Genomic DNA, 27,799 nt, shown 5'->3' with positions numbered 1-27,799 from the left:
GATCCAGACTTACCCCAAAATAGTCAGTAGTGGGCACTGGGAGTTGTCCACTCTTTTCCCCTCCTAACGCTATCCCCAGATATCTATACATCCCATGTGCTTTGGCGCTGCGGTCCCCAACCCCTGTCCCCTGCCAGGAACCTGGCCACACAGCAGGAGGACAGGAAAGCCCCACCTGCACCCACAGCCGCGTCAATCAGCCCGGCAGCAGATCCTCACAGGCGCCGAACCGCACTGCGCAGGCGCGCGAGGGATCAGGTTGGCTCCCGGTGAAAATCCAACGCCTGATGATCTGAGGTGGAGCCCAGGCGTCCGTGCCCCACCCCCACTCCCACCCCCAACCCTGGAAAAACTGTCTTCCAGGAAACCAGTCCCTGATGTCTAAAAGGTAGGGGAATCACTGCTTCGGAGGAAAATTATTCCTATTCCCTGTTAAAGGCATAAAGCTGAAGTAGTCTCAGTGGTGGTTTAGCGGTAGGCATGTGGCCCAGTGCTGGACAGTAACACACAGGAGGAAGATGTCCATGAAGCTTCTGGGAAAGATTTTTTACTCCTAATAAAAAAACGCAGAGAATCACTTTCTTCCCCTGAATGTTGCCTTATCTGTGTGTGATCTAGAAACTTCCATCACCACCTTACTGCCAGCCAAGGAAAATATCAATGCCAAGAATGGCAAAGCAAAAAGATGGGATAAACCTAAGTCCTGATGACACTGGTGAGTTGCTCTGTTAACCAACTCGGAGCCCACTCTTCCTATTTTATGTAAAATAAGTTATCTTGCTTTAGCCAGTTTGAGTAAGTAGTTCTGTTATATGCAGCTGAAACACCCCACCTGATGTATAGTATTCTATTCTAGAATGTTTAGTTACAGGACCCAATAAATTTCATCAAGACATTCTGGGTTGGATTTTCTGTTGCTTTCAACTAAAAGATTCCTAATTGATAGAAACATTATACCTTATATATACATAACTCTTCATAGTTTAAAAGTTCTTTCTGCCTACTATCTCATTTGATCTTTAAAAACAACTCTGTGAAGTATATAGTGAGTTTTGTTTCTTTCAATGCACTAAGGTATTATGGCATCCTAATTTCATATTCTATCTCCTCTAACAAAAATTTTAGACAGGGCTTCTTTCTTACTTCCGATATCAGCAAAATAAATCTCTAGAGTGGAGCTATCTCATCCTTGTAATGGTTGTTAAGTAGAAAAGCAATAAAAGGAAAGACAAGAGAAGAAAGTAATGCATTAAGAGATAACAATCCTGAACCTAGTCCCAATTCCATACCCTTCAATCTTCAATCTCAGTGAGTTTAGTCAAGTCATATGACCTCCTTAATCCTCATGTAATTGTGGCATCTGTAAATCTTGATCTACATCAAACAGTTGTTACAAAAATTCAATAAGAAACTATATATAAAAGTACTTCTTAAACTAAAAAGCTCTATTTAAATATAAAAATATATTATTTATATTATTAATAGTTTTTATTATTATTCCTGGAATATGGATGCTTCTTAAATAATGATATTTACACCTATGCTTGATAGCTTCTTAAACTGCATGAATTTTCCTGAATATATCAGATTTTGCTCCTTTTTAATATAACCAGTATAGATTGCATTTCTCCCCATAAACTTTGTTATCATTTGACTTTTTTGTCATTGAAGAACAACACATAGACAGTAGTATTTTTACTGCTCATTTATATTTCAATTGCTATTTTCTTTAGTATTTTCAAATTCTTACCACATAGTTACGATTATTCATCATTGAAATTCAACATGGCTAGGATGATAAAAGTTGGAATTGTTGCACAGGGCCATTAATATAAATTAATATTGCTTTTTCTCTTGTGGCACCATTATATACTCCACGAATGTGTTTTGTGAATAATGTTAAATAAATCATTTGTCATTACTGCTTCAAAAGATATTCTGGTCCACAAATAGGTTAACAAATCTCTCCCAAAACACGTCAAATTCATGTTTAAAACTCCAGGAAGTCCACTTCCAACTTTCTTTTGTTTAATGCCTTCCTTAAACAGGAACTGAGCTGGCCAAAGATTCTACATGTTCCAAAGCTCTCTGAAAGAAATTATGGGCTTATGTAATTGGAATTACATTATTTGTGGATATGATTTTAAACGTAAGCAACTGGAATAATTACCTTTTGTGGTTATCTAAAGTAGCAGTATTACTAAATATTTTTATATGACTACTTTCCTACATTTCAATCGTCTAAGAACTTTGCTTACTTTTTACACTTATCTCAAACATTATAGAAATATCAGCCAATGTCATTATAGAAAATAAAGAGAAAATACATAATAATAAATCTAGTAATTAAACCACACTTTTTTTTTTTTTTTTTTGAGTCAGGGTCTTGCTCTGTTGCCCAAGCTAAAGTACAGTAACATCATCATAGCTCACTGCAGCCTCAAACTCCTGGGCTTAAGCAACTCTCTTGCCCCAGCCTACCTCGTAGCTGAGACTATAGGTGTGCGCCACCACGCCCAGCTAATTTTTCTATTTTTTGCAGAGACAAGGTCTCGCTATGTTGCACAGGCTAGTCTCGAATTCCTGTCCTCAAGTGATTCTCCTGCCTTGGCCTCCCAAAGTGCTAGGATAACAGATGTAAGCCACTGTACCCAGCCTAAACCATACTTTTATCAGGAGTTAATATTACATATTTACATATAAGAAAACCACTTGGATTATGTTTCCTTTGTTGGTGACTAAGGTTTTATCTGGACTGTTCTTATCATCTAAGTCTCAAAGGAAAAAAATTATTATTTTACCCCCATCTAGTTAATGGTCCTTAAAATGGCAAGAATTAGAAACAACCTGAAACTAAGAACAAAATAATTATTGGGAAGAAAAGATTACCCACCTACCCTGAACAGAAAGGATCAGCTTTAGCCAAGCCACAGGGACAGAATTACATCACTCAAAACTCTTCCAAAAAGCTCTGTGTGTCTTTTTATTCTTTTTTTTTTTTCCTCTCCCAATCACGCACGTTGACTTTAAAGCTTTGTGTGTCTTATGCTACCTAACTCCCCTTGCCAAAAATATTTAGTAAATGTGTTGTGTCAAGGAACTTTTAGAATTCAAACTATTCTTCGATTATATTCATAGACTGGAGCAACTGCTCATCCCTCTGAGTTGTACACAGTTTGGATACTGGTTCCCACTTCCAGTGATATACTGTACTGCGAATGCAAAGGAGCTAGGGAGATGAAGGTCAGCAGGGATTCTTTTTCATTTTATCAATATTAAGGTCCAAGAAACATTGATTACCTGTGCATACCAGCTATTTTCATAAGTTACCTCACCGAATTCTTACAACTCTGTATGAGAGATATCATTATACCATTTTTTACAGCTTAGAAAATAAACGCTTACTGGGAGATAATGGCTTGTGTAGGGTCATAGAAGTATTAGGTCATTAAATATGAAATGTCTGATTTCAAATCAAATGTGTAGTTTATTAGATCTCAAACAAGAAGCAGTATGATTAATCGAAGTATGTGCCTACACTATCAACACAGTTTTGCCATCTTAACAGTAGGTTATTTATGCCAGCAGTGAAGAAGTGTGGAGAGCAAGTGGCAATGAAATTGTGAAAGGTGTTTTCCACATATTGTTGAGAATTGAATATTTTGTCTTGCAAGAAGTGGTGCAAAGCCTGGAAGAAGTGGTAGTTGGTGCAAGGTCTGGTGAATACAGTGGATGACAGACAGTTTCCAAGTCCCACTTCTGCAGTTTGAGCAGCGTTTGTGCGCTGTGTGGCTAAGCGTTATCTTGCAAGAGGATTGGCCTGTCTCTATTGACCAATCTCGGCTGCTTAATCGCAAGCATCCTCATCCTTTGATCCAATTGGTTGCATTACATCTGCTGTAATCCGCATCAATTACATCCACTGGAATCGATTGACCAGGTTTCATGAAGCTGTAGTGGATAATACCAGCACTAAACCACCAAATAGACACCATTAGCTTTTTTTGATGAATATTCAGTTTTGGCCTGAGTTTCAGCACTTTATTCTTATTCAACCGTTGTGCTAAATGCTTGTGATTGTCAAAAAGAATCCATTTTTCATCACACATAACAATACAGTACAGAAATGTCTTGTGTTTATGTCGTGACAGCAAAGAAAGGCAAGCTTCGAGGCAATTTCTGTGCTGACACTCTTAATTCATGCGATACCCATCTATCCAGCTTCTTTACCTTGCCCATTGGTTTCAAATGGTCCATTATTGTTGGAATAGTAACATTAAACCTTGCTGCTAATTCACGGGTAGGTTGAGATGGATTCACTTCCACTACAGCTTTCAGCTCATCATTATCGACCTTGGCCTCAGGTCCCCGTGTGGCTCCTTTTCAAAATTAAAATAACCAGAATGGAACTTCTCAAACCATCAATGTACAGTGTATTCATCCACATCTTTCCCAAACACTTTGTTGATATTAATATTTCGAGCTGTCTATGCTGCATTGGTTCCACAATGGAACTCATATTTGAAAATAACATGAATTTTTGACTTATCCATAGTTTCACAAAAATTGCTCTAAAAAAAATTTGAAAGATAATCACAAGCCAAAACACACGTTTGAAAGACCGAGGATGTACCTTCATAATAAAAATAAAACAAGAAGTGTCAAAGTGAAATGTCAGAGATATCAACTGTCAAACTTAGTACTTAAAGAAATCAGACATTTCATACTTAATAACCTAATAGTATTTGGTACAGCTGGGACTCCAACCTTGGTTGTCCAACTCCAACCTCTTTTCCCCGCAATGCCTGACACCTATTATCTGCAAAGGGACATCTAATTTACTGGTCACTGCCTAAAGCATTAGCTCAACTAATCCTCGCAAGTCCAGTCATGAAGACAAATATCAATATGCCCTGAGCAGAGGAGAAAACCAGTTCAGACTTGTTAAATAATTTGTCTAAAGTTATATAGCTAGTGAATGACAAAGTCAAAACTAGAATTCAGACTCTTGGGCTTTTTCTAACCCATGATACGATAGCTGTCATGTAAATATAAACTCAGTTTTGAATTAAAAACTCCTAGAAGACACAGAGACTATACAGTTTTATAGTCTATATGAAACCATATACAGTGTGCTTATTTAATAAAACACCTACTTCCTAAAAGGAGTAAGACAGCTTGCAAAAAGGAGCCATTTGTAATTGGACTTTAAAAGCCAAACATTAGATGGTTTAATAAATATCAAACTAGCAATAATATATTATTGTTTAATCTGAATTACTATAAGTAATTTTTAAATTTCTTCCTGTTAATTTTAAAATTGACAAGTTATATTCAGTGTTTGTATTATAAACACAGTCATTTAAAATTTCATGCTTATTATTTTCCCAGTATAATACATGCATTAAATTTCTAAGATTTATTTTAAAATATACATCATTTTATATATACAGTGCCTTTGCCTTCACCTTGTCAATAGCTACAGTCATCTAGAAACAAGTTTCACAGATTGGAAGATAAAATTGGCAACAAGACAGATATTTAGAAACATGACACTGTATGCTCTATTTAGACCTTCATGAGGATATTGTATAAAGCCCTGCCTTGAACTGTGTAGAACTTTCTATAAATGATTCACTTCTAAATTAGCTGCCCTGGGTCAGCAGTGGCAAGCCTTAAATAAAAGGTGAATCACCCTTTGTACTCTTTCTTCTTCTCCAGGACAATTGCTTTTTTTTTTTTCCCCCAGTATTTTTAAGGAGTAAAATAATATGTCAAAAAGAATTCTATTCAAAAAAATTAGAAAGACAGTCAAATTCACATTTCAAATCAACTGACTTCCTAGAATAACCAAAAGAATTTTCTATTTTTTTTACTAATGAACTCTGATAAAGGCAACTATGTATATAAGAAAATCAAAATTCCAAAGCAATCCTTGAAGCACAAGAAAAAGTTAAAAGAATAGGGATAGGTTTTAGTCTTGCCTTTGTGGACATTACACAGACACTAAACCAACAAGATAAATCAAATATGTATAACTATATATATCATCCCCTCCCACACTATTCTTACAGTCAGAGGAGATATCTGAGCTTATCCTAGTCTAATAATGCCGCAAGGTTACATGCCAATTTGAAAGACATCATAAATCACTGCTATTCCCCCTCGTCAGGTGCAGTTGCAAATTCTCCAGCTTTCTGAATCACGTATCTTCCTAAAAGCCTCCACTTGTTCGACTCTAAAGTTGGAAGAGAACCTAACTAGGCAAGAAGAGACTATAACAGGAGACATTTTACAGCCTGGAACAGTAGAATGTTTATAAAACATAATGATTATAAATGAAAATTATTAGAAAAGAGACTTGTGAATTAAACTTTCCAGTTTACCAAACAAATATATAAATATAATTTGCAAACGATACCCACTAGATCTCAAAAGGATCCTTAAACAAAACTTTCAAATGTTTTTGGCAGAAGGCTCACGTAGCACTGTGTTGATGTTGGCCCAGGAGGCTGACTTCTAACCCTTACAGTGAAATGTCTAAGGAGCATGCGAATATTTAAGAACCACCCAAATGAATCGTGGAAAACTGGAAAGCAAGCCTGGTGAGCCACTCAGGTGTCCAGAAGGAGCAATGGGGGAAGACAGTCTAATCCTCACTATTCCCTAGAACAAAAATTCTGACAGAAAGAGATGAGCACTTTATGGGGAAAATATTGGCCACTTGAGAAATTTTGTCAAACATCTTTAGAGAGAGAAAATATGAATTGATTTTTATTCAAAACTAGGACATTAGGACACCTGAAAGACATCAGGAAAATGTACTATCAGGTTCCCTGGATGAGGGTGACAAAGAACTCAGAAGAGCGGAGTGAAGGCAAACTCACTAGCCAGCTTAGATACTTAAATTACTGATGAGGAAGTTTGTGAGCATGAGAAAATGCACCTACGAGTAGGGCTGGTGTGACTGAACACACAGGGGAGGTGAGCCGTGAATCCGGAGGGTGCGTGCAGGTTCCTCCAAGCTCAGGGTTGCTCACTTTTGAACCCAGGGATACACAGCCCAAGAAACTGAGAACGGGAAAAGGTGGAGAAGAGCTGCCAAGAATAGAATTCTGTCACAGACTTGGAGACATCACGGCTCAGCCCTGGCTGAAAGACTGACCTTTGCTCGGAGCTGTTTATTATAGCTCCTCCTCCCCGCTCTCACTGAGCAGCTTCTCCCCACCCTCTGCTGCCAACATTACTGCCACTGCTGCCCGCCAGACTCCCTGCCCGCCAGACTCCCGGTGTCCGGGCAGGCAGAGCACTTAGGGTAGAGAGGGAGAGGGCCAAGCAGGGCCAAAGAAGCTGACAGGCTACCCTGGGGCTCCATCATCGACTCCCAGAATGTGTCACCAAGCCAGAGCCAGGACGAGAAGTACCAGTCTCCTGGCTCCAGGCTCGGTGCTGACACTGAGCCCTCACTACTTGCTTCTATTTTTATGACCACACCAGTCCCCCTGCCATTCCTCCCCAAATACCTATAAGGTGAAACCTTTTTTATTGCCCAGGAAAGGGCTTATGTATTGTTAGTACTTAATTAGCAAGGATATGATAAACTTTCTCACATCATATTTTTTTTCTTTCTCCTTTTCTAGCAGGCAATTTGGTATAATTAAGATAACTCCAGGTCCCAGTTTATCCCTGTTGTCCCAGAGTAAATATAAATACCGTCCCTTTCATTCCATGAAGTATCTGAGTTTGGAATATAAATTATATGGTCACTTTTTTTTTTTTTCCTTTTAGAGATAGACTCTTGCTCTATTGCCCAGGCTGGAGCGCAGTGGCCTGATCACAGCTCACTGTAACCTCAAACTCCTGGTCTCATGCAATCTTCCCAAGCAGCTGGGACTGCAGGCCTGCCAACAGGCCCAGCTGATTTTTTTTTTTTTTTGCAAAGAATATATCTCACTAGGTTACCCAGGATGGTCTCAAACTCCTGGCCTCAAGCTATCCTCCTGCCTCAGCCTCCCAAAGTATTGGGATTACAGGCATGAGCCACCATGCCCAGCCTGCTCACCTATTTATAATGCATTTCCTATTAAGCTGATCAAATAAGCATGTTCCCATTTCCGAATGCTGGGACAAAGACAGCATGAGATCAAAGAAAATCATATGATGTAGATGTTAGGGAAAGGCAGTCGCAGAGCTCCTCTTCTATCCCTTGGCGTTGAAGTAATCTTCCCCACATCCCCCAATCCTGGGCTTCTTGGGAGTAAATATAAGCACCCATGACTTGAACACAATCACCAAGATTCTAGGAGACTTAAAGAGTGTGGAGAAAGTTGGAAATTAGCTCTAAATGTTCTGTGGTGGAAGTGAACAGAAGAGAATTATATGCTGAGACAAATTCTGTCACAGGCATTCTCTATGTCTAAAAATATGACACAAAGAAATATTAATACATATATTAATAAAAAGTTATGTTTGGTTTAGCAGAATAAGCATTGACAAATGCAATACAAAACAATTCTGAGTAAAATGGCATATTTATTATTTCTCAAGTTTAACTGATAATAGTCAACTTTGTTGACTGAAATAGTTTATTAGGTTTATACTAAAGTCTATTGAAGCACCCCTCAGAGGAGTCCAGATTAGTTACTATAATAAAATTCCACACTGAGATGGTTTAGTTTGAAGATCATGTATAGAAATAGGGTTTTAAAAGATCCATTAAAAGTCCATCATGCTAATTTAACAGGGAAAATTTAATAGATTGCTGTTGGATAGCTTCCACTAAATTAACATAGGAGAATTATAACCAAAGCCCTACCTGCTATCATTAAGAAATAAACAAAAACTGTAATAATGTATTAGTTACAAACAGAAATCAGTGGCATCCTTAGTGAATTTAAACGTTTATCTAAAACAAAATTTAGTAAAACATTTGGTTCTTATAATTCATTGGTTCTTATATTTGGTCTCAGCATTAGCTAATGCATCTCATTCATTGTATGAGTATACTAATTTGGAATATTGTAAGGGTAAACCATTCCCATTCCCTTACTTCTCAGAATACTCATGGATATCATATTTTCTCCTTATTCCTCTGGTGGCAGGCTCTTCTGCAAGGGTGGCTGGCCCAAAGGAAGTTGTTCTATTTCTATGGGTCCAGTTAGGGAAGCAATTTTGATTTTTTTTCATTGTATCCTTCCTCTTAATATAACCTTTATCAGCAATAACGGATATATTTTGTTTCTCTGTATGCTGACCTTTTCACCTTGCTTCAATTTGTTCAGGATCCAGGCAGGGTCAGACACTCTTTATTGGGTTCCCTCAAGAAACCTAACCTAGAGCATTCTGTCACTGAGTCGGCCATTCTGTCCTCATCTTTCCTAATGGAGAGTCTTTCTTTTTTTTTTTTTTTCTCCCCTCGAAGTCATTGATTCTGGTCCTCTGAGAAATAACTCAAAATTCATTATTAATAAATTCTATGCTGTTAGCAAGAAAAATGACAAGTGAACATAGATTAGCTCACATTTAATAAGATTTTTAAAAATAAGCTTTTTAATTAGATAATCTAAACTTTTTATTATGATTCCAATTCTATGATCTTTGACAATAAAGTATAGATAGAAGAGGTGAGATTTGATTTCACATTAAAGGAGTATATTAGATGGGCCATCTATTTGTATTTATAAATGTCATGTCTTAGGATCATGTGTTCAATTATTTGGATCACCCACAAAGGCAAATTTTGAGGAGTTTAATTTAACCTAATTTCAAAATGGCATCTCCTCTGAGATAGGGATTCGTAAGACTGTCATGTACAGCCAGCAGCTATTTCCCTTCGCTTCTGTGGAAGTAGAAAATTAGACTCCTTGAATTTGTGAAAACAGGAGAACCTCAATAATTTAACCTGGTTTGTATCATGAGAGAAAATTGCTAAGCTTCGTGCTTAGAGTCTCCTCTGATATAGTTTAAAGAAACTTCTGCAAGTGGGTTAAGAGTTGTCCTTTATGCAGCTGTGGTAATGGAATGAAAATTGCTTATCTTGGGAACAATGACTATGTCATCCTTATATTATCTGTACTCTACTTAAATAGTTTACGCTGCTGTAGGGGTAGGAAGGTGCATTGTTATGTTTCCTTCTTGCCACCATCATTTCCTATAAGCACTGAGTATGCAGTGCAAGAAAAGCAAATGGCATCGCATTTTTTATTTTAAATTTTCATTACATTTTTATTACCCATGTAACATAATGTCACTGAAGAAAAAATAAAATACATATGTAAAGACAAAAAATAGACTTTTAAGTTTGTTTTCTTTATTTTCCAGGTTTAGGCAAAGGTTGGGAGAAGGAAAATTGTACAGGTCTAGAGTAGAAAAATGATAATGAAAAATTGCAAAAATAAGGGTCATCGAAAATCTTTTTTGAGGGAAGGAACACTAACACTGAACCATGTTCTGGTCACTTAACACACTATTTCACTTAATTCTCACAACAATCCTATAAGGTAGGTATTTTATTTGTACATATTACCAGCAAGAAAAAATGGAGGCTAGAAAGTGGCATCTCTACAAATCAAACCCAGGACAGGCCACCCTACCCTGAAACTCACCTCCCCATCTGACTGAACCTGAAGCCTGTGCTTTCCTACCATGCCACCCTGAGTTCCCAGCTGCCTGAGGACCCTTTAAACCTGTTAAATAGCCACAGCAACATGTGACACTTCAGGATATTACAAAAGCTTGGAACATCACAAATTTAACAAACCAACCTCATGTTTCACTCTGTATAATTACAGACCTACAAGATCGATTCTAAAAGTATAAAACAAATAGGTGGTCTTCCTCCTTGTTTTCCTTTCTTGTTGCTTTCTCCCCTTTTTTCTTTCCTCCTAATTTCACAGTGTAGAGCAATTACTTAACCTCTAACAACCAGGTGTCCGATAAGGTTAAGCATCACTTGTGTAATGGAAAGAGTGAGGGCTTTGGAGCCAGACAGACCTAGGGGTCAAAGACATCCATTTAGGCTGTATAATTTGAGTAATTTACCTTTATTTGAGCTCCAGGTGCCTCATCTATAGATTGCAATAAGTTCTGGGAGTTCTGGTAGGAATTACCATTTCAGTTAAGATAGCAGAGGTTAAGTGGTGATCGGTATTCGACAATAATTCCCTTCTCCTTAATTCTCAAGATATGCTTCCCCTTCTCCACACACCTTTACTTAGAGGCAGGAAAATCAAGATAGGAAGGGGAAAGTCCAAGGAATACAGAAGTAACAGGAATCATGACCTAACCACACCCAGAACACACTGCTAGTATCAAATGTGAGCAGTTTCAGGAGGTTAAATTAAGGCTCTGACCGTGGATCATAAAGGACATAGTATTAACACCAATCATACAACTACTGCTACACTAATGAAGTACACAGAGGTGTAAACTGGATACAGAATTATTATTTCCTCAGCCCTGTTATTGTGTATCCCTTTAAGGCCACTTTAACACTGTAACTTAAGAACCTGAGACTTTTACAGACCAAGATACAGATCTTGGATTTTAGCCATCAAAAAAAAAAAAAAAGAAAAGAAAAAAAGGTTAGAACTGTCACTCTACATGTGCTTTGATTTATCTCCAGGGAGATTTTTATACACATAGCAAATATATTTCTGAATGCCTGAGTTCTTAAGTTTCTTAGCCACTACTTACAGACGGTCAGAAATGTTTCTAAAAAGCAAACATTCTATCACTGAAAAGCTCTTAAGTCCCTTCTTGCCTTTCATTTAGCCATATAAGCCATAGGACCTTCCTGGGATTAGTCATGGCCAAGCTTCAACTTCTTATTCCTCATTTTAATCAACAAAACCTCAGAATCCTCAGCACACCCCAAACAGCAGGACTGGAGTTTCTAAGATGAGTGAGGAAGGCCTGTTTCTTGGATCCGAACCCAGAGAAGCAGTGACAGCCATCCACCTTCAGCAAGCATCTCTAGCCCAAAGGTATTTGTTAATTAATTACTGCTCTCTGAATGAGTAGTTCCAAGGAACACCTTTGTTTATCTCAGGTGATGGAGGTTCATCCTAAGGAGACCCAGGGAAGCAGAGGAAGCAGAGGAAGCACAGGAAACCTTTTCAGGAATTAGGTAGGCTTCTTAGAAATTATTAAAATTTGGTGCAGCACCAAAGACACAGTAGCAGCTCTCCTGGCACAAAGGACGCCCTCGTGGCCCTCTGAAACTCTTCAAGGATACCAGTGACTGCCATTCCTGGGCCTCAGTGTCTCCTTCTTAGATCTATTTCTCTTCTTCTCCCACTACCAACCACATAGCACAGAGGTACAGTATGCTCCTCATAAGGTTAAAAAAAGTGCATGGGGGTATACCCACATAGATATGCACATGTCTACAGATACACACATTTATAAATTCAGAGCATTTTTCCAGAAAGAGAGCCAAGAAAGTGGTCATAGCAGGTACTTCTGGGTTTGGGGTGACATGACCCCCATTTTTTGAATTTTTATCATATATATGTATATATCTATATATATATATAACTTTTCAATTAAAATAATGTCATTTACTATGTAGCTCCACTGTCTTATGCTTTGTAGAGTAATTTTTGCTAGTAACGCCAGTGAATGAAACACAAAAGCAGAAATCTCTTTCCTTTGGTGGCCTCTGGGCAAACACTATGTATACCCTCATTGACTGACAGCCAACAGGTGGATGGGAAGAGGAGGATCCGAGAGGAGAGTTGCAGTTAACACTGACATAAAGTCAACAGATGAGATAGGTTAGATTAGGAACAGATCTTATGAACTGATTACAGCTATCCTACCTATATCCTATACCTATAAAGCTTTGAGGCAACTACAAAAGAACTTGTGTGATAGCACCCTCCCAAATTTCCAAGCATTATATTTGATGTCATAAAAGCAAAAAAGATGCCTTAGCTTCCAAAAATTTCTTATTTCAAGTTTGTATTATTATGCCTTACTGAATTACATTCATAGAATTCTATTTTCCAAAATTCCTCATTAAGTTCAAAAACACTTCATCTTGATTTTATTTATCTCTAATTGACAGTGCTATTAGTACTTTAGTTTTAAGTCTCTATCCAGCACTTTTCTAATAAGAAAGAAGTGATCTCTAAATGACGATTTAACACATTAACTGCCATGTGAGTTGTATTTAACTCACGCTAGTTTTGAGTCTGGGGCCTTGTGAAACGTATGTAACTCACATGTCTGTTTACCTCTACCCTTATGAACTATTTTTCAAGTAGCATATAACTCATGTACAGAAAACAATAAAAAAATAACAAATTTTTCATTAAATTGGAAAGGATCATTTTGTTTTCAAAGTTTTTACGCTATTTTCATAATAAGACACTGTGGCCCCAGGGAAAAAATTCTTTTTTCTAGTGTGGCAGTCAATGTGTTACATACACGTGAGTCTCTACCATTTGAAGGATTTCTATAGTCCATCCACTAGCAAAACACTGTCATAGTACCCTTTTTATGTCCCTCAATACTTTGTGCATAAAGATGATACTCAAATATTTTTAATTGAATACATAAGCTCCAGAGGAACATTCAGGCTGGAAAGGAACTTGGATCTCTTCATTTAATCCAGTGGCTCCCAAACACACATCTACCGATGGATGACAGGCCAGCTGTCTAAAGATATCAGAGAAGCTTTTAAAAATTACAACATTCTCAGGCCCTAGTCCAAATCTGTAAGGGTGAGGCCTGTGTTCTTTAAAAAGATCACCAGAGCTGAGATGCAACCGGCTTTGGGAACCACTAGTCTAGTCTACCCAGCCCATATAACCTATGAAGAAACTGAAGCCCAATGAGGTCGTGGGAGACTTGCCCAAAGTTGGATAGTGAGGGGAACAGAACAGCAAAAGTATCCGAGGACAAGGATGAAATGGAAACTATCTGGCAGAGTTCTTCAGTATGAGATGACAGAGATAAGCATTCACTAATCAGAATGTTATTAATTATCAGAGAACCTTTTTAATCACACAATAACTGATGAATAGCTTTTGAAAAAAAATCAGCATTTTAAAAATTATATACCTTGGAATATTGGTCCAAGGAGTGTTATGCAGGAAAAAAAGAGAGAGTTCTATGGCCACTTAGTATGGGAAATGATAAATACAAAAATTCTTGGATTTTTTTAACTTTTAGTGGATTTCTCAAAGCCTTTAATACATACTATGAACTTACAAGATACATTTCCCAAAATTATTTGACAACTGAAGGCATTTTTCTATAGTTCTAGCCAAAAATTCAGAGAGCTGTAAAAAGACACACAGTTGCTTCACTGTATAGACAACTAAAACAAAGAATATAGAAGGGACTTTGCAAAATGGGCTAGAGACTATTCCAGAAGAAATACTGACAATATTGTAAAAGGTAAGACTTACCTGTTTTCCGTGTTGATTTTATTCATTCAATCAATAAAAAATTTTAACTATACTTTTGATATTGTCTCATTACAAAAAAAATCAATCTTCAGGCAATTAAGCATTAATATACAGCTATCAATTTATAGGAAATATAATGATAGACTACAGGAATGCAATCAATAAAAAACTGAAAAATTATACAGGATAAAAGATCTGGCTTCTTCAACAAATACACTGGAAAAGGGAAAAAAAAAACAAGCTGAAGGGTAAATCGATAGATTAAGAGAGACTCAAAGACATATTCCAAAGAACTCTAAATTAGGGTCTTTAGGAAAGGATACTTAAGTGACAAAACTGTAAAGAAAAGTGGGGGTCATTACCATAAAAGTCAAAGATAGTGGTTACTCTTGGGGGAGGCAGGTGGAAGGGGGCACATGGAAGGTTCTCTTGTGGCTAGTAAGGTCTAACTCCTGACGCAGGTGTGGTTACAAGTGTGTTCAGCTTATCCATTAAGTTGTACATATGTTTTATGTGCTTCTTTCTACCTCATTATATTTAATAATAAAAACTTTTTTAATGGGGATAAAAAGAAACGTTGGCAAATGTTGGTAACTGTTGAAGATGGGCACATGGGAGTTAATTACCTTATCCTCTTGCTTTCGCATAAAGTTTCTGTAATAAAAAGTTTAAATTTTTTAAAAATAGTTTTACTGCATACTAACTGGCAGTCCCTGCCCAGAGCAGCTCTCAATCTTATGGAAGAGACAAACATTAAAGCAACAGTGTCTGATAAGCGTTATGGAAACTCAGAGGAAAGACACAGAACCCAGTCCTGAGGTGGCAGGAAGGCTCTGGGTAGTGACTCTCCAGTCCTGCAGCACAAGTAGGAGTTAACAGGGAAAGAGTGGGGGGAAAATTTCCAGATAGAAGGAAGAACAATGCATAAAAGGCATTGAGAACTGCCAACAGTTTCATGTTCGAGACAGACCATGGAAGGTATCTTCCATTTACATTCCCCTAATTCAAGACGTTTCAGAATACCTGTCATGTCCACAGTCCTCTCCTTGAGGTATACTTTTGATATTGAGCCCAGGAGTTTGAGGTTGCTGTGAGCTAGGCTGACGCCACAGCACTCTAGCACGGGCAACAGAGCGAGACTCTGTCTCAGCAAAAAAAAGAAAAAGAAAAAGAAAAAAAGAAAGTAGAGAGGCAAAGAAACACAAAGACATAGGGATTCAAGGTAATAAGGGCCTGGGAGGAGCAAAGTCAAGAGGATGAGAAAAGAGAATCAGTCAAGAGCAGAATAAGGAGGAGGGAAGAAGGTAGGGAGGGAGCGAGTAAGGGGCAGGGGCAGAGAGACAGGCTGAGATGGAGGGTAAAGGACAACTAGACCTGGTCTCCAAAGTTCTCCAAAGTCTAGAGCTACTGCCTTAACTTGGACCGGATGAACAATATTCCAACTGTCCACAGAAACTGTGCAGATGTAGCTGTCCTGAGCTTACTTCCCTATATATTTTAATAATAAATACTGCTATAGACTGAATGTGTCCCCCCGAAATTCATACATTGAAATCCTAAACCCCAAGGTGATAGTATTTAGAGGTAGAGATAGTATTTAGAGCCTTTGAGAGGTGACTGGGTTATGAGGGTGGAGCCCTCATGAATGGGATTAGTATCCTTATGAAAAAAAAAAAAAGCCCCAGGGAGCTCCCTCACCCCTTCTGTCACATGGGGATGCAACAAGGCAGCGGCTGTCTATAAACCAGAAAGTGGGCCCTCACCAGACACCAAATCCGCTGACACTTTGATCTAGGACCTACAGCCTCCAGAACTGTGAAAACTTTCTGTTGTTTACTGGCACCTCAGGCTATGGTAGTTACAGCAGCCAAACAGACACAGGCATGCATAGAAATTGCCCAAGGTAACCTAAGTTCCTCCATTGCTTGCAACCAGCAGACAGCCTTCCACTCCACACAGGACTGCTGGAATGGGAGGAGCAGGGGAGGGAAGGTGAAGGAGGCAGCCATCGGCCTGCAGGGCAGCAGGAGCTTGAACAGGAGCCTACCCCTGCCCAGGGGTTCGAACTTTATCCTTGGGTGGTTAACACACCTACTTCAGGGGACTTCCAGTACAAGAATAAACAGTCATATCGTACCTTCTTGATAACAGTGAGGTCTATAAGGCAGCTGGGTGGATTCTCTTCCCACGTCTCAAAATGAGTCATGTTTTTCTTGCTTGATTTTTCATAAAAATGATGCTGATGCTCATGAGAGGATATTAAGCATACATAATGATTATATTTATAACTTTTCAGATGGTACTGTGTAAATCCAGAAGATACCGTTATATTCCTTTTAAACCAAATATTTATAAAGAAAACAGAACGAATGGTTGATTGTGCTTCTACTTTATAAAACACACGTCAGGGTTCATTGCCTCTTTTGAAAAACATTTGAGTTATTCTTATCGCCTACAGAGCGAAATCTGTACAACTTCAAGGACATCTGTAGTCTCATGACTTATCTATATCTGCAGTTTCAATCTCCTACTATATCTACCTTCTACCTTTATTTAGCAAATCTTTATGGAGCAGCCTAACCATCCAGCAACTCAGGGAACAAGATTTAAAAAGAAAAAAGTCCCATCCTTCAGGAAGGGAGAGTAGTAACTGAAGTCAATTTAGTGTGCAAATGTTAACAATCATGCCTTAGTGGTTATCTAGATTAGTGAATCCACAGGGAAGGCTCCTTGGAGGAATGACAGTTGAGACTAGAAAGGTGAGTAGGAGCTATTGGAACAAAGAAATAAGAACAGCATGAGAAATGAGGAATGAAACAGTTAAATACCCTTGAATGTAAAGGGGACTGTTAAGAGATGAGATTGGAGCAGGAGGCACAGGAGAGGACTCAAGCGACAGGCAGGAATATGAGACATTGGCTGGTGGGGGTTATTTGTAACTATCTGGGAGCCTTGGAAGTTTTTAAAAAGATTGGTATGATCAGAGCATCAAAATACTAAAATAGAGAATGGGCAGAGTCAGGGAAGCCAAATTCAGGGTGCCTCTTTAGAATTTGCATTGTAATCATCCCACAGTGACAACTGACAATTGTCAATACCCCCCAGCCAAAGACCACCAGGAATTCTCACCTGCAGTTTACTGCTCCTTGCAACTAGGGTGATAGTGCTCCATGGGAAACTCTGGGGGTCTCAGGAAGAGGTGTTAGAAAGGAGTTGGGCAGGTGCTAGGTGATTTGGGGGAGGGTTTGAAGCAGAGGTTTGCTCTGGATACAGTGCTGTCAGAAAGTGAGGATAATTCTATGACCAAGTATCTTAATAAACCTATGTATAAAGGTGGAAGAAATGATCACAGTCACAGAGTAGTCTTACCCGAGGCTGATGCAATTGTTTATGTGCAACAGAACACCAAGGCCTACCTATGAGGGCTAGGCCAGCTCCCAGGTGTCAGGGACTGCTCTCCTCTTTCTGACACTTTTTCTACTCGATTTTAGTGGGCTTACTTCATAGTCCTCAGAGCTTGGTAGTTAAATTCACACCAAATTCCCAATTCCTTCATTGTTGTGGGGTTTTCTTGTGTATTTTTCCTGGGTGGAGGGGACTATATGCAAGTCAGTAAACCCCATTTTGCTCTCTTCTTCCCAGCTTCCCACTTCTGAGCCAGAAAGACAACAGTTCCGCTTGCCAGTTATCTGCATTGCTGGGAAATGATAAAGCCTGCAGAGCACGTCCTCTAGAAATGCCACCTAAATACAGAATATTGACTTTCATCAGAGCTCAGTGCTGCTATCAGCAAGTTGAGAAAAGACACCGGTTTCTGGGAAGCCTCACAAGCCAGCGCCCCATATGCTCTAACTCATTTAGGAGTTGACTTTGCTTGCAAACACAGTGTCAAGTTTTATAATTTCTGAGACGGACATGTTAATTAGCTTCACCGTAATAATAATTTCACTATGTACATGTATATCAAAACATCATCTTGTATCTGTTAAATACATACAACTTAAAACTTTTTTTTTAAAGATGAATGGTGTTCGTCATTGGCCCCCCCATCAACGCTAGTCTCTTTCCTCACAGTACAACATAAAATTAACCCCAACTTACCAGTATTGTAACCAGCACTAAAGCTGTAAAGATACAGGGTGTTAAGCAGTGAATTTGTGAGGATTCTTTTATTCAAGGAATATTTTTTGAGCTCCAACTGTTTCAGATACAGTCCAGGCCCTTGGGGCTACATCAGTAAATAAAAAAGACAAAAATCCTTGCCTTTGTGGAGTTCATATTGGGGGAGTGGAGAAGACCATAAAATAACTTAAATATACATAGGATGTTAGTATGCTGTGGAAAAAATTAAGCAGAGAAGGGAAGAGGGGGTGCTATACTTCTAGACCGGATGATCTAGCCTCACCAAGAAGATGACATCTGAGCAGACGTCGGGAAAGCATTCTGCAGGAAGAGGTTCCGGCAGAGACAACAACCAGCAAAAAAGCCTTAAGGCTCCTGAGGTTCAGGGCATAGCCAGGAGGCCAGACTGGCTGGAGCAGAAGGAACTATGATTTTAGAGAGGTAACAGGGCTATAGCCTATCATAGGATTTTGACTTTTGTTCCAAGTGAGATGGGAAGCCATGGAGGGTTTTGAGCTGAGAATGAGAAACAAACTGTATCTCATTGGAGACAGCAACTTTTGAGGAGTTTTGCTATAAAGAAGAAATGAATGGGGTAGTAGCATAGGGGATGGGAACAGGTGTCACAAGAAGGTTGGTCTGTTTGATTTAAGAGAAATAATAGCACGCTTGTAGGTATACAGTTTGAAATTAAAAATCACAATTCTTGTCTTTTCTGCTTCTCAAGTACACTGCTTTATTTAACTGCTTTATGTATCAAGAGAAAATGAGTTAGTGAATGATTCATTCATTCAGTGAACTATTTGGTATCTAATATCATGCACATACTACTATAACCACGTCAAAGGAAACAATTTCTGAATTCTATAAAGAAACTAAGTCTGAGTTTCCAGTTCTGGACATGTAAAGCTTCTAACTACACACTGATTTATTTATTTCTTATAAAGTTTTCACATTCATTATCTTTTCCTACCATCTTTCCACATAATAGAGAATTAAGTAATAAAAACATGTCATGGCACAAACTACTTGCCAAACAATTACAGTAGTCAAATATTCAAAATGCCCCTTCAACAAAATTTAGGACTATAGCTCAAGGGCTATTACATAACCTGAACATTTTAAAAGATGGCATTAAACTTCCTAAAAAAAATCCCTGCATTTACGTTATAAGTTAGCTGTTCCTTAGATGAGATTAATTTACAGGTACTGTTTTTCTTTTTGCTGAATTGTTCATTTAGTTGTTTTGAAAAAAGACAACAGATACAAGGGCTTTTTGTATAATTGGCCATCTGTTTCAACTTAATAATCACAATAAACTGCACCCTGCCCAGAGTTGATAACAAATCTTAAGTGATTCATAGGCTTCATTAGCTTCTTTCTTCAGGGATCATGAAATACTAGCTGAAATCTACAACAGCATCTTTTTGAAGCGATAAATATTTTTTTGGTTGAGACTGAGGCTTTAATTGGAAGAAAAAAAAATCTGCTTAAAAAAGAAGTTTTTCCGGGTTTGTATTTGGTATTTGAATGCAGTTACCAAGAATCTCCCAGCTGCTGTGTAACAGACTTGGATCCAGGGAAACTGAATTCAAATCCTGGCTCCACCACATATCAGCCTGTTTAATTTTGCAGAGTCTCACTTAGCTCAACTATAAAATGAAGAGAATTCTGGTGTGGCTGGAATGACTACACTGTAGGCTTCCATGCCTAGCACGGTTGTGGGCACATTATGGGCCCCCACTAAGTTTGCCTGTGTCTGCTCCACCTGACATCAAGTCCTTTCCTTTTCTCCCCTCAGTAGAGAGTGTACAGCTCTTCACATAGTGCTATTTATATCCTTACAGCCACCTCTCTGGAGAAAGGGTGGGACTTACCTTTTCACTCCTATGAAGAGGGGGGACATTTTGTTTTGTCCCCACTAACATCTCAAAAGTTACTTATACCTTATTATTGGGAAAACTGCTTGCTGGGGGAATGAGAAAGGAAACAGAATCTCCCTGGTATTCATCTGATTTTAATAAGTTACTTCTGTTTCAAAGTGAACTAGTGAGATACTTTGATATAATATACTATCATGACCAATACTTTATCCTAAAAATACTTAACTGTTTTTATTTTATTTTATTTTATTTTATTTTATTTATTTTTTTTTTTTGAGACAGAGTCTCACTCTGTTGCCCGGGCTAGAGTGAGAGCCGTGGCATCAGCCTAGCTCACAGCAACCTCAAACTCCTGGGCTTAAGTGATCCTACTGCCTCAGCCTCCCGAGTAGCTGGGACTACAGGCATTCGCCACCATGCCCGGCTAATTTTTTGTATATATATATTTTAGTTGTCCATATAATTTCTGTCTATTTTTAGTAGAGACGGGGTCTCGCTCTTGCTCAGGCTGGTCTCGAACTCATGACCTCCAGCGATCCACCCGCCTCGGCCTCCCAGAGTGCTAGGATTACAGGCGTGAGCCACCGCGCCCGGCCTCTTAACTCTTTTTAATACAGATGGAAAGCTTTCATTAATGTTGGTTACATGCAAAAGGATGCTAATATACATATATAGGGGTCATGAAAATTCATTTGTGAACTTTGATATAACACATCAAAACAGCTTGTGTTTATAATCTTGGAATTTTATCTTACAAGTCAGCGCACTGAAAATGTTGAACATGGCTACCCAGCTCTTGCAGAGAGACTCTGGAAAACTTAGGAAGCAATGTAGCTTCATGGAATTTGGAGTCAGGAAAAAAAATAACAAACTGAGTTCGGATCCAGGCTCTGCCACTTGCTAGGTGTAATTCTGAAAAGTTCTGAACCTGAAAGCCTCAGTTACCTCTCTGTGAAGCAGAGATATTAATAATATTTACTTGCTAAGGATTGGATTGAATAAAATCGTGTATCTTGAGCTCAGAATAATGTCATATATAATGATGAGGAAAACTGTTAATGCAAAGTAAAAAATGCTCTTTGACTTATCAAGGGGCTACATTTCAATAAATACATCATTAGGCAAAAATATCATAAGTTGAAAATGCATTTAATACCCCAGTAAACCCACAGTAAAGTATTAATAGAAAAATCTTAAATTGAACATATTGGGGAGCATCTGTAACTAAAACTGGAATTCCTGGTTACAGGAGAGACATTTAAAGTTGTCAGTTGAGTATGCTAATGGGCTCACTAGCTTAGACATCAGAAGATCCAAATGTAAATAACAACCCAGCTTTTTCTTGCTAGTTCTATTACCTTAGCCAAGGCACAATCACTTGGCACCTCAGCCTCCCATTTAACTGTTAGGTATTAATAATATTAGTTACAATTATCAAGCACTGGCCATATACCATGCAATCTGATAGGTTTACATAAGAACCCCAGTATTCACAACACCCTTCAAGATAGGTATTCTTATTTCTATTTTATAGGTGGCTGAAACTAAGATAAGTTAGACTTGTTCAAGGCCACACAGCTAGCTAGTAAATGGTAGAATCTGGCTCCACATCCAAGTTTATTGTATTTAATCTGCCACCCACCTCCCCTAGAGAAGATTTTAAAAAAATTATTCCTGTGAAAGTGCTTTTTGAACTGAAAATTACCATACAAACATAAAATGTTATTCATATCCTATACCAATATAAATAATTCACAAATGGGTTTGCGATTTGCCCCTTGGTGCCTGGGAACCCTGAAAAAAAAGGGTTATACTTTTGGCTCTCTTTCATCTCCTCTTGGAATTTTGCCTTGACCTCAATTTCCCTTGAACAGACCTGACAGACAACTAAAGAACAGGCATCCAGAGGCCCCGCTCCGCTCCAGCACTCCAGGGCAGCTCTCTGCACTCCTGGGAGTCCAGGGCAACAAAATCACGTGCTTTTCCTAGAAATGTGGACAAAATATTTCTTGAGCTAACTTCCCACACCTACACTTGCAGTTCACATGGGTCAGCACAAATCAAGTAGTCACATAAATGTCCGTATAAACTAGTGCTTTCGAGATCGTGCCTATACCAAACTCCAGTTCCAGGCCCACGCACAATCTAATTAAGGGAAACTTCAGTCTCTTTTTAGCATATGTTGTAAAAGTTACAGCTGATCTCCCCCACGAAAATTTTGTTGACTAGTCTCATGGGATTAAGTATGATTCTCTAGGTTACCCACCCTTGGAATAACTGCCCAGCTTTTTAAAATTCATGGAAATACCACCAAAGGGTTTCCGGATGTTGATGTTGGAAATGACAGATGAGGGGCAAAGTGGGCCTCGGTTTGGTATCACCTGGACGGCACAATTCCCCACCCCCCACCCCCGCCCCTTAATTTAGGGAGATGCCCAACGTGACCCTCTCACGCCTGCGGAGGAAACAGGAGAGTAAAGTCCAGATGAGGTGGAGGGTGTCTGCCGGGCCAGATCTCGACTCTGGGGAGTTGTTCACGCCCCGAACGACTAAATCTGAGACGTCTGGAGCAAAGGCATTTGCATGCGGAAGAAAGGTTGCCTCGCCCCCAGTTTCCCAAAGGCCGGATCTCTGAGGATGTGGCTTTCTGTGCTCCTGGTACTTACCTTTTCCCTTCCCAGTAAGGCTCGCTCACTTCCCCCGGGACGCTCCCGCAGGACTCTCCCCTGCATCCGACCAGGCTCAGGGAAGCGCCGCACAACGAGCCTGGGCCAATTTAAGCCGGCGCGTCGGAGAGACGGGGAGAGGGAGGGAGAGGCTGCGCCCCTGGCCCCTTACCTCCGACGGCGAGATCTCAAACACGCCCGCGATTTTGGCGTAGAGCTCCTGGATGCTAGAGAAATCCTCCACCCGGCCCGTGGGGCTGCCGTGCGCCAGCTGCGTGTGGAAGACCAGCCTGCGCGCGGGAGCCGGGGGGCCGGGGACGCTCCCGCCGCCCGCGTCCGTCTGCTCGCCCTCCACCAGCGGGGCGGTCTCCTTGGACTTCTTCTTCTTCTTTCCCCGCAGCCCCAGGGGCATCTTGCCTGGCCGAGAGTGCGGGCCCACCTACGCTGCCGGCTGCCACCGCCTCCGCCCCCGCCTCGCGCCTCGGACTTTGCGCCCGGGTCCGGTGCAGGTAAATGTCGCCGCTGAACCAATGGCAGTGGCGCTTCCGCCTGGAGCGCCGAGCCGGGGCTCCCTCCTCCACCTGAAGGAGACGGCACCTGGACGGAGGCAGCCGGCCTCCCTCCCTTGAGGGGGATCTGGGAGAAGGAGAGTTATGCAGAGTCCCTCATCTCATCTCCAGGTTATGCCTCCTTCTTGTGAAAAATGACTGGACTTCCCTGAAAGCCCGGGGATGCCGAAAGTACAGAACGTTTCGCCTTGGAGTGCAAGCACGCTGACCCTTCTGTGCTTTTCATAAATTCCTGGTAGGCACTGACACACAATTCGGCCACAGGACTTCAAGTCAGCACGTCTGGGCTTTTGGGGACAGAGATTTAAGCAGAAGTCAACCACCGTCTGCCTTCTCTGGGTCTTACACGCTGCAGGGCAGAATTGGAAGAGTCACATAACCTTGAGATTGGTGCCGGGTTCAAGTCATAGTCAAACAAACTCAGCACCTCTCAGTATTTTTTCCTGGGCAGCTTTCTCTCCCAACGTTCGGTGCTCTTCCCAAGTCATTTGCCCCACCTCTGCCCTTCTCTGTCTCCGGTGAGGACCTTCCCTCGTATTCCACGGAGAAAACAGGTCCTTTGGTGTGAAGTGTGGGCGCACTCAATTCCCCACTTCCTGCCTGTAACTCCACCCAGCTCCCTTCTCCAGGCTTGGAAGAAGTCTCTTTTTATTTGATCCTTGATCTGCTCTCTCCACGCAAGGATCTCTATTTTTAAGCTACCTCCCCAGCTGGTGCCACCGATGGTCAACATTGTTGCGTAGTTTCAAGTCCTCCATCTTTGCAGTCCCATCTGGCTATGTTTTTCACAACAAAGCAAAAGTCTTGAATTAATAGCTGCATTTCCTCACTTCGCCCCTTGCTCTTGGACTCACTGTGATCAGACTTTGCCCTGCACTCCACTGAAATTGCACTTACTATGGTCGGCACTTCTTAATCACCAAACGTAACTGTTTTCAGTCTTTATCTTACTTGATTTTTTTTTTTTTTTTAATAGACACAGGGTCTCACTCTGTAGCCCAGGCTAGAGGGCAGTGGCCTGATCGTAGCTCATTGCAGCCTGGAACTCCTGAGTTCAAGGGATCCTCTCACTTCAGCCATCCAAGAAGCTGGGACTACAGGTGCCCACCACCACTCCCAGATATTTTTTTTTACATTTTGTAAAGACAGGTCTCACTATGCTGTTCAGGCTGGTCTCAAATTCCTGGCCTCAAGCAATCCTCTCAGCTCAGCCTCCCATCTGACTGCATTAATCATTTTATTCTTAAATTTTACCTCTCTTTTGGCTTCCTTACCACCCCCCCCCCACCCAACCGCTACTGCCCAGGAACTGTGTTCACTAAGGCTGTTTTTCCTCAGCCATCTTCTGTGTTTGCATATTCTCCCTGAATGACCACATCTACTATCTTGGTTTCACAATGTTGACTTCCAAATTTATATCTCCAGCTCATTCGACCAGAAAGACAATTACTGCAGGAAATTCACAACTGAGATTGTACAAAACTGACCTCATAATTTCTCCTGAATGTATGTTTTCTTTTTACTCCTAATGTCAGCGAATAGGACCACCATGCATTCAATGGCCCAGACCAGACACTGTTGAGTCATGGTCGTACTAGGTTTTTTCCCTTTCCCTCACCTCTCACATCAACGCGGTCCTGAAAATCCATGTGTCTCAAATTAAGGTTAGCAGATGCACTGGGGGAGGAAAGAGGAGTCTATGAATTCTTTAGGATAACTTTAAATTTTTTGTTTTATGTTTCTGTGACTTAGAAAAGTAATATAAACATATTCTGGTTCATCTAGAAAAGTAATATAAACATATCCCTAAAAATGGGTTACTGCCACAGGATCTCAGGGCTCGAATTTGCCTTTAGGTTATGATTGCTATGGCACCAAATAGTATTACTTTAATTGTCTTGTGCTAATGAGAAAAGAGTAGGAAAAAAACCTAATAAGCAAATGATGCATTCCCATCCAGTAAAGGCCAAATGGCTTCACAATGCATTATATGAATAAAGAGCTCACAGAAATTTGATTAAAGAAAAGTAGAAGGAGAAATGAGTCACTGTAGGGTCCATAACAGCTATGTTATCAATATTGGGAACATAGGAGGGAACACAGGAGGATGTGAAATTAAGAAAAAATTCAAAGAGAAGAATGACTTTGAGTTGTGTCAAATAAAATATCAAATGATGAGGGCCTAAGTGTTGACATAGGGTGGAAAGATTGGATTCTATAACCTTTTGAGTTTCTTTAATTTCTAAATCCTATTTTTGCTTACCTAGAAAGTGAAAGTTTGCCTCAAGGCCTATATCAAGTTCACCTGTGCTGTGCAATCTCACTTAAGTAATCAACTGTGTTGGGTATGATTGCAGCAGTAAACAGATGGTACACTCAAATAAAGGTATTTGGTGATGGTTTAATAAAGAGACTGGGCAGTGTTAGTCAGGGTAGGTATAACTCTAACATATAGTACCCCAGGGCTGTTTCTATCCCCAAATCCAAAGGATGAGGAATTAGAAAGTTCTGTAGAGAAAATCACCGTAAGAAGAGATATGACATTTCCTTGAACATCCTCCCAGAAGCAACCTGTAAGAAAAGCACCTGGGAAAATTAATAGCCTGACCCAATATTACCCTTAGACCCAGGCAGAAGGGGCTCCTGCTCTGGCCCTCCCTCAGCTGCACAGCATCCTACAAGATAGGGGGTCCACAACGCCAAGGGGGCATGGCCACTCAGGATTCATACCCTCCTTTCTAGACTGTGTTCTGGATTACACAGGATCCTGGATTTCCCTGCCCAAGTGGCCCCCAACCTGTCTCCAGAATCTGCATAGGCTTTTCCAGGGTCCATTTAGCCAGCATCCCTATGCCTGAGGGGTGGCTAAGGAGCAGCTCTTTGCCAGGGTAAAGCGGGGATGTGAGGAGGGTGAGGAGCACAGGACAGAGCTGGGCAGAAAAAGAATGTGGTAGGCTGCAGGCAGAGGCCTGTTTCTCACCGTGTCCGTATATTCCAGTGTGGAACTCTGACAAATTAGAAAACCCTAAATTTGAACCTGGCCTTTCAGGTTATTATAAAGACATATTGGCCAAAATAGGAGCATAGAATATATATTATTTGACAGTTCATTTATAAGCAATTAGTTTTAAACAGTTAAGCATATGGTATCTGGCCTGCATTTGTGTTCTTGCCCCAGGTCCCACAAATGTGTCTACCTTGACCTTATTCTCCTCCCACCCTCAGATTACCTACCTAGACTCAACATTGAACTAGACCAGAGGGCAGAGGGAAAGGAGTCTCCAGGAGAGATGAGAAAGGTAGCGGTGAGCTGGAGAGAGAAATGGGAGCTAGCTGGCACACCAGCCCACTTAATTCCTTATTTTCCTGAATTCTTAATACATAGCCGTTGTACTAAAAACAGTTCTTTAAAACAAAATTTTGTGTTTGCATATATGCTGACTTTTTTCACATAGAGTAAGTTGTGAAATCCAACTAGACGGTTCCTGGATGGTGGAAACCATGTTTCTTATTCCTCTTTGGTATCCTGTCCAGATTCTCCCATAATGTTACATATGTAATAGATATCAGTAAATATGATTGGATAAAACTGGTTAGCCTTTGTTACTATTAATACCTAAGATAAATGAATTAAATATAATTAATTAAAAGCATTAGGTCTTCACTTTACATCTAGGCTTAGAGTTCAACCCATGTTTTCAATCTATAATATTTCTATTCAGTAGCATTTGGGGTTTCTAACTACCTTAAAGTATCAACTATAAAATCAAATATTAATATAAGTGAGACATTTAAAAAATTCTAGAATTGGCAGGGCATGGTGGCTCACATCTATATCTCTGCACTTTGGGAGGGCAAGGCAGGAGTATCACTTGAGGCCAGGAGTTTGAGACTATTGTGGGCAAACATAGCCAGACTCTGTCTCTACAAAAAAATTCAAAAATTAGCCAGGCATGGGGGCAGGAGTCTGTAGTCCCAGCTATTTGGGAGGCTGAGGTGGAAGGATTGCTTGATCCCAGGAGTTCAAAGCTGCAGTGAGCTATGGATCATGCCACTATACTCCCACATGGGTGACAGAGCAAGACCTCATTCCTTAAAAAAAAAAAAAAAAACTAGAATAAAACTAACCTAACCTTATGTAT

At 40.0% G+C, this 27,799-nt stretch overlaps 1 protein-coding gene across 1 annotated transcript in view; it reads right to left on the bottom strand.

The window, feature by feature from the left end:
• GIPC2 (GIPC PDZ domain containing family member 2) overlaps nucleotides 1-23,535 on the bottom strand; it is a 75,093-nt gene extending 51,558 nt beyond the window's left edge. Inside the window, exon 1 of the mRNA XM_069478113.1 lies at nucleotides 23,261-23,535. Coding sequence (XP_069334214.1) covers nucleotides 23,261-23,500 — 240 coding nt within the window. The 5' untranslated portion in view covers nucleotides 23,501-23,535. The remainder of the gene's footprint in view (nucleotides 1-23,260) is intronic.
• Between the last annotated feature and the right edge of the window lie 4,264 nt (nucleotides 23,536-27,799).

This window comes from Eulemur rufifrons, chromosome 8, assembly GCF_041146395.1.
Source record: "Eulemur rufifrons isolate Redbay chromosome 8, OSU_ERuf_1, whole genome shotgun sequence".
NCBI lineage: Eukaryota > Metazoa > Chordata > Mammalia > Primates > Lemuridae > Eulemur > Eulemur rufifrons.
Note: the sequence above shows the minus strand (reverse complement) of the source record. Positions and strands in the feature narration are given on the sequence as shown.